Source organism: Eumetopias jubatus, unplaced genomic scaffold (genome assembly GCF_037043125.1).
Source record: "Eumetopias jubatus isolate StellerSeaLion01/CBP00866 unplaced genomic scaffold, mEumJub1_p1.0 scaffold_11, whole genome shotgun sequence".
NCBI classification, from domain to species: domain Eukaryota; kingdom Metazoa; phylum Chordata; class Mammalia; order Carnivora; family Otariidae; genus Eumetopias; species Eumetopias jubatus.
The window spans coordinates 104,089,480-104,101,629 of record NW_028274817.1 but is presented as its reverse complement, the minus strand read 5'-3'; the positions used below and the strand labels follow the sequence as shown (position 1 = coordinate 104,101,629).

At 41.8% G+C, this 12,150-nt stretch overlaps 1 protein-coding gene across 2 annotated transcripts; it reads left to right on the top strand.

Annotated features, from left to right (window-relative positions):
- Nucleotides 1–636: 636 nt before the first annotated feature.
- On the top strand, nt 637–1,734 carry LOC114203972 (melanoma-associated antigen B10-like). 2 transcript variants are annotated; one of them, XM_088028503.1, is made up of 2 exons: nt 688–780; nt 985–1,734. In XM_088028503.1, the coding sequence occupies exons 1-2, from the start codon at nt 688–690 to the stop codon at nt 1,732–1,734; spliced, it is 843 nt and encodes a 280-aa protein (XP_087884629.1). The 2 variants fall into 2 exon arrangements, with proteins under 2 accessions (XP_027953021.1, XP_087884629.1); XM_028097220.2 differs by having other exon boundaries at nt 637–1,734.
- The last annotated feature ends 10,416 nt before the right edge of the window (nt 1,735–12,150 follow it).

Genomic DNA, 12,150 nt, shown 5'->3' with positions numbered 1-12,150 from the left:
AGCCACAAAGGCGCTCCCAAAAATGTGAGATTCTTTCTATGAGGGGATAGGTCTAAGGTAAGCCAAGAGAGGACTCCTAGGCCCTGCAAGAGGCCAGGTGAGGACTCTAAGTAAGGAGTGAGAACCCTAATTATCCCAGGATGGGGAGGGTCCCACACAGCTTTGCCATCGCTGTCATCTCAGGGTACCCCTGGGCACATGTGCTTAGATGTGATTCCCCTTCAGTTCCTCCTCCAGGATGTCAGGGAGTTGAGGGCTTTGAAATGAGGGGTCAGCATCAAATCAGTTAAGCAGAGGACCTCAGGTCCTGCAAGAAGTCAAGGTAATGGTGCTGAATGTGAACGGAAACACCCCCTACTCCACAACAGGGGAGGCACCATAGAGCCTGGATCTGCCAAACCCTATATCAGCTCCAGTAGGACTCAGGTAGGGGTGGGAAGCTTCAGCCCAAGGTGAACACTAGTTACTTCCAGAGTCCTCAGGGGAAAGGCTAACCCATGAAGGGGAGCCTTGTGGGATCCTAGAGCAGTGCCCTCAAGGAAACCTGGAGAGATGGCTGTTGATAAAGCCCAAGATGGTATCTCCCTGCCAGAGGATATCACACCATTTCATCCTCTTTCCTCCAGGTTACTGAATCATCTATTGTCTTTTCCACACTCGTGCCTGCTCTCCCTGACCAGAATCATCATGCCTCGGGGCCAGAAGAGTAAGCTTCGTGCCCGTGAAAAACGCCGCCAGGCTCGAGAAGAGCCAGGGCATCTGGCGGCTGCTCAAGCCAGTGTACCAGAGGAAAAAGAGTCCCCCTCTTCTCCTTCTCCTCAATTCAAAGATGCTCCCCAGAGCTCACCTGCCACTGGAACACCCAGCAATCCTCAAGTTACTGGGAGAGTCTGCTCCACCAGCACTACTGCTGCAACTGCTTCAAACGCAAGATTTAATGAAGGTGCCAACAATCAAATGGAGGAGAAGCCAAATGCCTCACAGGCGAGGGGTACCACTGAGCACTGGAATAGAGGTCCTATAGATAAGAAGGTTGCTATGTTGGTATACTACCTGCTGTACAAGTATCAAATGAAAGAGCCCATTACCAAGGCAGATATGCTGAAAAATGTAATCCAGATTTATAAGAATCACTTCCACGAGATCCTCCGGAAAGCCTCTGAGCACTTGGAGCTGGTTTTTGGCCTTGACGTGAAGGAAGTGGATCCCAACAGGAACATCTATGTTCTTGTCAACAAATTGGAATCCAGCTATGATGGGAGAGTAAATGATAATGGAGGTGTGCCCAAGACTGGCCTGTTGATGACCGTCCTGGGCGTGATCCTCACAAAGGGCAACTGTGCCACTGAGGAGCAAGTCTGGGAAGTGCTAAATATGATGGGGTTATATGATGGAATGAAGAATTTCATCTATGGGGAGCCCAGGAAGCTCATCACCAAAGATTGGGTGAAAGAAGAATACCTGCAGTACCGGCAGATAGCCAACAGTGATCCTCCACGCTATGAGTTCCTGTGGGGTCCCAGAGCCCATGCTGAGACCAGCAAGATGAAAGTCCTAGAGTTTGTGGCCAAGATCCATGATACCGTCCCCAGTGCCTTCCCATGCTGGTATGAAGAGGCTCTGAGAGATGAGGAAGAGCGAGCCCGAGCCAAGGTTGTAGCCAAGGCTTCTACTGCTGCTATGGCCAGTGCACGCTCCAGGGCCATGGCTAGCAGCTTCTCCTGCCCCAAGTGAAGTTTGAGGAAGGTTATTACTATGTGTTTGAAGAGAACAGCTAATGTTCTCATTAGTGAAAGGTCAGGGTGGGGCTGGAGACAAGAGAGTACATAACACGTTTGTGTTCCTATTTTAGGTAGTAACCGGGATATTTGTCTAAATGTTTGTTTTATTTTGTTTTTTTGAGAGAGAGAGGGTGAGCATGGCGGGGAGAGGCAGAGGAGAGAGAGAAACTTAAGCAGGCTCCACGCCCAGCGCAGAGCCCCACACGACTCTGAGATCATGCCTGAGCCAAAATCAAGAGTTGGACATTTAACCGACTGAGCCACCCAGGCACCTCAGTGTTGTTCCTTTTAATAGGTTTAACTAGCTTCAGAATCTGAGTTTGTGAATGATGTAAATCACACATTTATTGATGTTTATGAGTTTTAACAGTAAGAGTTTTATTATTTTATAGAACAAATTGGGACATTTTCCATTTTATTGAGTTACTTAGAATAAGATAATGTAGTAATGGATTTGGCACTTCCTTGCAAATATGAGAGAACTCGGCAGTAAAATGCTGGGATCAAGAAACAGAAAAAAGTAAAAGATATCTTTTTGCATTCCTTTATCACTATTTGGTCTGTTCTGTAAAATTAAGAGAGATATATACTTAGTTGTGCTTAGTTTATTCAAGAATGTAGAATTAATTATAGCATAATAAATTAGACCTCTTGCACACTGTCTCATTTATTTCGCAGACATTCCTTCAGCATCTGCTCTTTGGGAGGCTTCCTGCTAGTACTGGTAGTGTCAGGATAAACAAGACCCACCCACTGTGCCCATAGAATTTTAGAGTGTAGAAACAGCTGTCAAGTAGGAAAGAGGATGGGATACACCCTAAGACCTAAGAACAAGTCAAAAGAAGGAGAGGACTTGGGAGGATCCAGATGTGAGAAGTCAAGTATAAGTGCCCTGAGGCCAGTGAGTCTGAGGCCTTGGGAAACTGCAAGTCGTTTGGTGTCAGTTTTACCTGAAGCTGGGTGGTGGATCAGATGAGGCTGTGGGAGTTGTGTGCAGGGACCAGACCCTCAGAAGCTGTGTCCAGAGTTAAGAGGCTAAAGCCTGGAATGGAAAACTGTTTCTAGCAATTACTTTAAGATCATGAATTAACCAGAGAGAAATCTCCACGTGGAACAAGAATGGAAGGTGTCCTGCATCCTTTCCCACTGTTCTTTTCCCAGTGCAGTTGAGCACAGCACACAAACTGTTTTATGCACACCATCTCCAGGGAGTTTCTGAGAAATAAGAGTGATACACAACATGGGTATGCTCAGAAGCCACTGTGCTAGCAATCTTTGCCCTGGACTGGAAGAGACAGCCCACTACATTAAAGTTCATTTCATTAAGTTGTGTGTAATTTGGCAAACTCGCAAGTGAGGGTTAGATTTTTAATGGAACTGAAATAAAGGAAAATAGAGGTGGTTTGGGTGGAAGGACAGTTGGAGGGAAGTCATTCTTGACACAAAGGACCCTTAAGTTCCACCTAACTGGGGAAGACTCCCTCAACATGAAATAAGTAACATATCCTGAAAACTTGCAGAGTAAGTAAGTTAGCTTTATTTGCTATGCATCATGTTGGTTGATTTGTTGTGCTGTCTCACAGTGCTGCATATTCACTGATACCTCTTGGATAAAAAAAAAAAATCACAGAGCAGATTTTAGTAGAGTCTGAGGTCAAAACAGTAATAGTAATAACTGAAAATTATTAAAGACTCAATACATGCCAGACACTATGCCATGTGCTTTCATACATTATATACATGCCAGGAGTCCTACACAGCAGGGCTTCTCTAGTTCATTTCATACAAAAGCCTTATAGAGCTTTGAAAGGTTCCTGACTTTACCTGGCTCATGAATGTCAAAAGTGGGACTGGACTTATGGTCTGAATTTATTTAGGGTCCCTCACTCATGTCTTCTTGAATAAAGCAAATGTTTTTGTTTTTGTTTTAAAGATTTTATTTATTTACTTGAGAGAGAGAGAGTACATGCGAGGGGGGAGGGTCAGAGGGAGAAGCAGACTCCCTGCCAAGCAGGGAGCCCGATGCGGGACTTGATCCCAAGACTCCAGGATCATGACCCGAGCCGAAGGCAGTCGCTCAACCAACTGAGCCACCTAGGTGCCCGAAAAAAGCAAATGTTTTGTCTCTTTAATTCATTTCTACTCTCTACTCCACAATGTCTCTCAGGGAAGATGAAGGACCCTCTTGCCAATGTATTAAGCCCAGGTGTGATAAATGAAAAAGAAAATGAGAATTAAAAACAATTTCAGGATAGTCTGTGGGCTTAATTTACCTAGGTTCCAACTTCTATCCCCAGAGTTCTTTGAGAGCTGACTCCACCCAGGTCCCAGCACTTGGGACCAGTTCCAGAACTTTCTGAATTACATCACTCTTGCCCTGGGTCTTCCCAGTATGCCCTCATGTCAAAATCTGGATCCTGACCAGCTGTCCAGCTTCCTTTCATCAGGCCGCACTCTGTTCCCAATGAAACAGAAAGCCCAGAATTGCCTGCCTTTCCCCTAACTTAGAGCATTCCAAACCCTCGAAGATGTCCGCTGTCTGTCCCATCCCTGACCATGGAACCCCTATGAAATAAGAACGGTCCCATCCACGTGGCTGTTTACTTTGGCAGTAAAGTTCAGACTGCTCATCTGCTCTGGGTGCTTCTCTGTCACTCAAAGTTTTTTCCAAGTCAGGTTGTGAGCAGTCTGATTTGGCACAGGATGTATTGATTCTTCTAAGATAACCCTGAAGTTAGGGAAGAAGTTTTAGAAAGCAGATGAAATTCTAAGAAAGAGGAATTTAATCTGATCAATTATTTGAGACTGGCCACTGAACCCATATAGAGATAAGTGAGCTTAACTAAGTGGTCAAGAACCAAAACCTTCCTCCTAAGTGGTAGATGAGGAGTGCTAGAAGAAATCACTACATAGCAACCATTGGCAGAAGCTGGATTCCTAAAATCTCGGGTGTCCTTCTAGGAAGATGTAGGTATTTTCTACTGCTGACAAACAAATTGCCATAAATCAAGGTACTTACAACAACACAAATTTATTATCTCACATTTGTGTAGGTAATATATCTGGGTTGGCTGTGCAGATTTCTTTGTTCAGGGTTACACAAAGCCCAGATCAAGCTGTCAGTCTGGGTTCTTATTGAGAGATACTGGGAAGAATTTCATTCCACGCATACACACGCTGCTCTCAAGAATCCATTTCTATGAGGAATTCAGTGCTTTGTGATTATAAGACCGAGGCCCTGTTTCCTTGCTGTTAGCTGGAGCTGCCATAGCTCCTCAAGGTCTCTCTCCACTTTTTGCATATGGGCCCCTACTTCAGAAACAGCACGTTGACTCTGTCTTGTGTGGAAACTCTCCTACCCCCACTCTGCTGCATCTCTCTTCTGCCTCCAGCCAAAGTCCTCTGCTTAGAAGTGCTCACGTCATTAGACTGGGCCCACTCAGATAATACAGTATAATCTCCCTATTTTAAGGTCCATTTCAAAATTTTAATTACATATGCAAAGTGCCTTTGGCCATGTAACATAACCTATTGACAAGTTTTAGAGATAAGGGTATGGGTATCTTTGTGGAACAATTATTCAGTCCACCACCAAGGCAGAAAATGTCTCCCTGGCAGACATGCCAGCTTTGATAAGAAAAGAAAAAAATTCGCCAGCATAATCTGACTTTTGTCTATATCTGCACCAGAAGAAAACCCTAGTTTTTCAGTGTGCTTAAAGATACCTGAACAAGTGTTCAACCATGTTCTTCAGGTGGTGGATAGCAGAGACTCAAAAGTTATAGGTTATTTCATGCAGCAAAAGGAAGGAGAAAATTCTCAGTGTATTGAGATTATAGAGGTTATTGGAAAGGTCAGGGCAGAAAGGTGCTATAGAGTGAAAAAGGGTGACACCCCTCTGCTGAGATTTTCAATAGCCTTTAGAAAACTGGTGTGATCCTGTATTTGAAAACACTAGTCACATAGGGACACTAGAAAAAGTTGTTGAATTGCAAGGAAATTTGATCTTGGAAAATCCTCCAGGAACAAAGAGGGCTAATGTCATAAATTATAATAGTTGCTCTTTTCTTAGTACCTATTATGTAACCGTTAACGGGAAGGTCCACAGATGCTCAAAACACTTCATGTTTTGCTCTCTATCCTTGTCTCATACGGAAGCTACCTGCCAGTGGTTACAAAGGGTCATGTGACTATCCTTGACACTGAAGTATGAGCAGAAGCATGCCTCTCACCTCCAGACAAAGGTATTTGAGAACTAGTGTGCCACCTCCATGCTTTTTGTTTCATTGAGCAGCAAACATGCCGAGCCTATATTGAGATGTGGAAGCTCATGATGGAAGCACCCTGGATCCCAGGGTCACCTGAAAATGAAGACACCCTGCCAATGCCCATCGGATTTTATGTACATAAGAAATAAAATTTTGTTATGTTAAGTCATTCACAATCAGATTTTTCATATACTTTATCTGAAAACTACACAGATACTATTTCTGTTCTCTTATTTAAATATTTTAATTACAAAGCAAATAGGGCATATATTCTTTTTTTTATTTTTTTATTGTTATGTTAATCACCATATATTACATCATTAGTTTTTGGTGCAGTGTTCCATGATTCATTGTTTGTTCATAACACCCAGTGCTCCATGCAGAACGTGCCCTCCTCAATACCCATCACCAGGCTAACCCATCCCCCTACCCCCCTCCCCTCTAGAACCCTCAGTTTGTTTTTCAGAGTCCATCATCTCTCATGGTTCGTCTCCCCCTCTGACATACTCCCCTTTTCTTCCTCTCCTGTTATCTTCTTCTTTTTCTTTTTTCTTAAAATATGTTGCGTTATTTGTTTCAGAAGTACAGATCTGTGATTCAACAGTCTTGCACAATTCACAGTGCTCACCGTAGCACATACCCTCCCCAATGTCTATCACCCAGCCACCCCATCCCTCCCACCCCCAACCACTCCAGTAACACTCAGTTTCTTTCCTGAGATTAAGAATTCCTCATATCAGTGAGGTCATGTGATACATGTCTTTCTCTGATTGACTTATTTCACTCAGCATAACACCCTCCAGTTCCATCCACGTCGTTGCAAATGGCAAGATCTCATTCCTTTTGATGGCTGCATAATATTCCATTGTGTATATATACCACATCTTCTTTATCCATTCATCTGTCGATGGGCATCTTGGCTCTTTCCACAGTTTGGCTATGGTGGACATTGCTGCTATAAACATTGGGGTACACGTACCCCTTCGGGTCCCTACATTTGTATCTTTGGGGTAAATGCCCAGTAGTGCAATTGCTGGATCGAATGGTAGCTCTAATTTCAACTGTTTGAGGAACCTCCATACTGTTTTCCAGAGGGGTTGCACCAGCTTGCATTCCCACCAACAGTGTAGGAGGGTTCCCCTTTCTCCACATCCCCGCCAACATCTGTCATTCCCTGACTTGTTAATTTTAGCCATTCTGACGGGTGTGAGGTGGTATCTCATTGAGGTTTTGATTTGGATTTCCCTGATGCCGAGCGATGTTGAGCACTTTTTCATGTGCCTGTTGGCCATTTGGATGTCTTCTTTGGAGAAATGTCTGTTCATCTCTTCTGCCCATTTCTTGATTGGATTATTTGTTCTTTGGGTGTTGAGTTTGATAAGTTCTTTATAGATTTTGGATACTAGCCCTTTATCTGATATGTCATTTGCAAATATTTTCTCCCATTCTGTCTGTTGTCTTTTGGTTTTGTGGACTGTTTCTTTTGCTGTGCAAAAGCTTTTTATCTTGATGAAATCCCAATAGTTCATTTTTGCCCTGGCTTCCCGTGCCTTTGGTGATGTTTCTAGGAAGAAGTTGCTGCGGCTAAGGTCGAAAAGGTTGCTACCTGTGTTCTCCTTTAGGATTTTGATGGACTCCTGTCTCACGTTTAGGTCTTTCAACCATTTGGAGTCTATTTTTGTGTGTGGTGTAAGGAAATGGTCCAGTTTCATTCTTCTGCATGTGGCTGTCCAATTTTCCCAACACCATTTGTTGAAGAGACTGTCTTTTTGCCATTGGACATTCTTTCCTGTTTTGTCAAAGATAAGTTGACCATAGAGTTGAGGGTCCATTTCTGGGCTCTCGATTCTGTTCCATTGATCTCTGGGTCTGTTTTTGTGCCAGTACCATACTGTCTTGATGATGACAGCTTTGTAATAGAGCTGGAAGTCTGGAATTGTGATGCCGCCAGCTTTGCTTTTCTTTTTCAGTATTCCTCTGGCTATTCTGGGTCTCTTCTGGTTCCATACAAATTTTAGGATTATTTGTTCCATTTCTTTGAAAAAAGTGGATGGTATTTTGATGGGGATTGCATTGAATGTATAGATTGCTCTAGGTAGCAGTGACATCTTCCCAATGTTGATTCTCCCAATCCATGAGCATGGAACGTTTTTCCATTTCTTTGTGTCTTCTTCAATTTCTTTCATGAGTATTTTATAGTTTTCTGAGTACAGATCCTTTGCCTCTTTGGTTAGATTTATTCCTAGGTATCTAATGGTTTTGGGTACAATTGTAAATGGGATCGACTCCTTGATTTGTCTCTCTTCTGTCTTGTTGTTGGTGTATAGGAATGCCACTGATTTCTGTGCATTGATTTTATATCCTGCTACTTTACTGAATTCCTGTATGAGTTCTAGTAGTTTTGGGGTGGAGTCTTTTGGGTTTTCCACATACAGTATCATATCATCTGCAAAGAGTGAGAGTTTGACTTCCTCTTTGCCGATTTGGATGCCTTTGATTTCTTTTTGTTGTCTGATTGCTGTGGCTAGGACTTCTAATACTATGTTGAATAGCAGTGGTGAGAGTGGACATCCCTGCTGCGTTCCTGACCTTAGGGGAAAAGCTCTCAGCCTTTCCCCATTGAGAATGATATTGGCTGTAGGTTTTTCATAGATGGCTTTTATGATATTGAGGTATGTCCCCTCTATCCCTATACTCTGAAGAGTTTTGATCAAGAAAGGATGTTGTACTTTGTCAAATGCTTTTTCTGCATCTATTGAGAGGATCATATGATTCTTGCTCTTTCTTTTGTTAATGTATTGTATCACGTTGATTGATTTGCGGATGTTGAACCAGCCTTGCAGCCCAGGAATAAATCCCACTTGGTCATGGTGAATAATCCTTTTAATGTACTGTTGGATCCTATTGGCTAGTATTTTGGTGAGAATTTTTGCATCCATGTTCATCAAGGATATTGGTCTGTAATTCTCTTTTTTGATGGGGTCTTTGTCTGGTTTTGGGATCAAGGTAATGCTGGCCTCATAAAATGAGTTTGGAAGTTTCCCTTCCATTTCTATTTTTTGGAACAGTTTCAGGAGAATAGGTATTAATTCTTCTTGAAATGTCTGATAGAATTCCCCTGGGAAGCCATCTGGCCCTGGGCTTTTGTTTCTTGGGAGATTTTTGATGACTGCTTCAATTTCTTTAGTGGTTATAGGTCTGTTCAGGTTTTCTATTTCTTCCTGGTTCAATTTTGGTAGTTGATACATCTCTAGGAATGCACCCATTTCTTCCAGGTTATCTAATTTGCTGGCATAGAGTTGCTCATAATATGTTCTTATAATTGTTTGTATTTCTTTGGTGTTGGTTGTGATCTCTCCTCTTTCATTCATGATTTTGTTGATTTCGGTCATTTCTCTTTTCTTTTTGATCAGTCTGGCCAGGGGTTTATCAATCTTGTTAATTCTTTCAAAGAACCAGCTCCTAGTTTCGTTGATCTGTTCTACTGTTCTTTTGGTTTCTAGTTCATTGATTTCTGCTCTGATCTTTATGATTTCTCTTCTCCTGCTGGGTTTAGGCTTGATTTGCTGTTCTTTCTCCAGCTCCTTTAGGTGTAGGGTTAGGTTGTATATTTGAGACCTTTCTTGTTTCTTGAGAAAGGCTTGTATTGCTATATACTTTCCTCTCAGGACTGCCTTTGCTGTATCCCAAAGATTTTGAACAGTTGTGTTTTCATTTTCATTGGTTTCCATGAATTTTTTTAATTCTTCTTTAATTTCTTGGTTGACCCATTCATTCTTTAGTAGGATGCTCTTTAGCTTCCATGTATTTGAGTTCTTTCCGACTTTCCTCTTGTGGTTGAGTTCTAGTTTCAAAGCATTGTGGTCTGAAAATATGCAGGGAATGATCCCAATCTTTTGGTACCGATTGAGACCTGATTTGTGACCTAGGATGTGATCAATTCTGGAGAATGTTCCATGGGCATTAGAGAAGAATGTGTATTCCTTTGCTTTGGGATGGAATGTTCTGAATATGTCTGTGAAGTCCATTTGGTCCAGTGTGTCATTTAAAGTCTTTATTTCCTTGTTGATCTTTTGCTTAGATGATCTGTCCATTTCAGTCAGGGGGTGTTAAAGTCCCCCACTATTATTGTATTGTTGTCAATGTGTTTCTTTGCTTTTGTTATTAATTGCCTTATATAATTGGCTGCTCCCATGTTCGGGGCATAGATATTTACAATTGTTAGATCTTCTTGTTGGATAGATAGGGCATATATTCTTGTTGCCAAAAAATTCTAACAATAGGGATAGATTATAATTCTTTTTCCTTACTGTGTTCCCTCAAATTTTATCCCTTCCTAGAGGTAACTGCATTAAAAAATCTTGTGTGTAATATTTTAAGACTGATTCTAGGCCTATTCTTACATACATGTGTTAGAAAAATACACTGTGAGTTTTAAAAATACATGTGTAACACTATACATATCATTTTGCCTCTCTCCCTTGTCCCTGAATAAAATAAATGCAGGATTTTTCCAAGAGAGCACAGATAGATCCACCTCACTGTTTTAATTCTAGAATTCTAAAGTGCATATGTGCCATAATTATTTTAAACATTCTCCTCTTGATGGACACACAAGTTGTTTCTCACATCTTGCTATGATTAAGGGAACTGATATCAACATTACTGAACATCATTTTTTGGGCAAATGTGGATGTTTTTTTATGGAAAGATGTAGAAAAATGCAATTAAAGTGGAAAGAATCTGATGACAGTGAATTTTTATGAATATTGATGATATTCTATTCTAATAATGTTATACCAAATTATCTTTTCATATATTTATATATGTGAATAAATTAAGCTCTCAATGGCATTTTATTTAATCATTTTAAATTTTGGGCAAACTTTTGATCGAAAATATATTATCTCTCTGCTAGTTTAACTTGTATTTCTTTTCTATTTCTTTTCTATTTAACTTGTATTTCTATTCAGATTAAGCAGAAAATTAATTTCATCATTTACCCATATAAAGCAAGATTTCTGCAGTGATATCTTAAGTACTAGGATTCCTTTGGGTGCATGGTTTAAAATTCTATGTCCATAAGACTTTCCCCTTTACTTTGAGAAGCTAGGATTTATCAGAATGACCAGGTGCCAGGAAATGGGCCTGGACAGGAAAGCGTCAGTGAGTGAGAAACTTCAGGAGGACCAGGGGTGGAGGAAGTAGAGCAATTTCCAGAATCCATGAGAGAGATCACATACTAAAACAAGACCAGAGAACCCAGGGCAGCTGGCAGTCAGGGATCTGAATCTAACCCTAACACGGTAGATGTGCTGGATAAAAGGACCAGAAGCATGCCCGATACCCATCCCCAACCCCCCCACCTCCGCCAAAAATGCCCCCTGACCACTGTCAGACAGAGTAGAGTTGGCTCCCCTGTGTCACCCACCAAGTAATGTTACTGATGGAATCTGAAAGAGCTATAGCTCTTCACTACTCTAATGGTTCCATGCATCCTTGCCAGTGACCAAAGTTATGAGTGATCTTGATGCCTGATGAAGGCTATTTGTTCCCCTATGTATGTGGCCCTCCCACCACTGAGATTGAAGCTATGCAAGCAGGTGGGTTTGGTTGGTGAATCAGAATGTTTAAAATAGGGCAAGTATTACCAATGAGTGCTGGAAGGGGGTGTGCAGCTGCAAGGAGGGAAAACTAGAGGGGGAATTCGTTGAGACTAATTACCCCAGTGGCCCTGGGAATAAAGGACTGACTGTAGACATGCCTTGAAAAACAACCCAGGTGTTATCCTCAGCTCTGATTACCTCCCATGGTTCCTGACTTCTTTGCACACCAGAGGGCAGATGTACTCTGGCTGTGTTTGGTGGTCTATGTTGCTACCAGATACTGACTGGAGTTGGGGGTGGGCACACAATGCAAACGTTTACAGGGTGTACAAAAAGCTACTCATGGAGATGGTACACTTCCTTGTTAAGCTGGGAATGATGGGTATATGTGAAGTCCAAAACTCCACTATCGCTATAACCCCAATTCAATTGAACTGAAATTTTAAAAATATTTAATAAAAAAGATTAACAACAGGATTCTGGACTAACCATCCC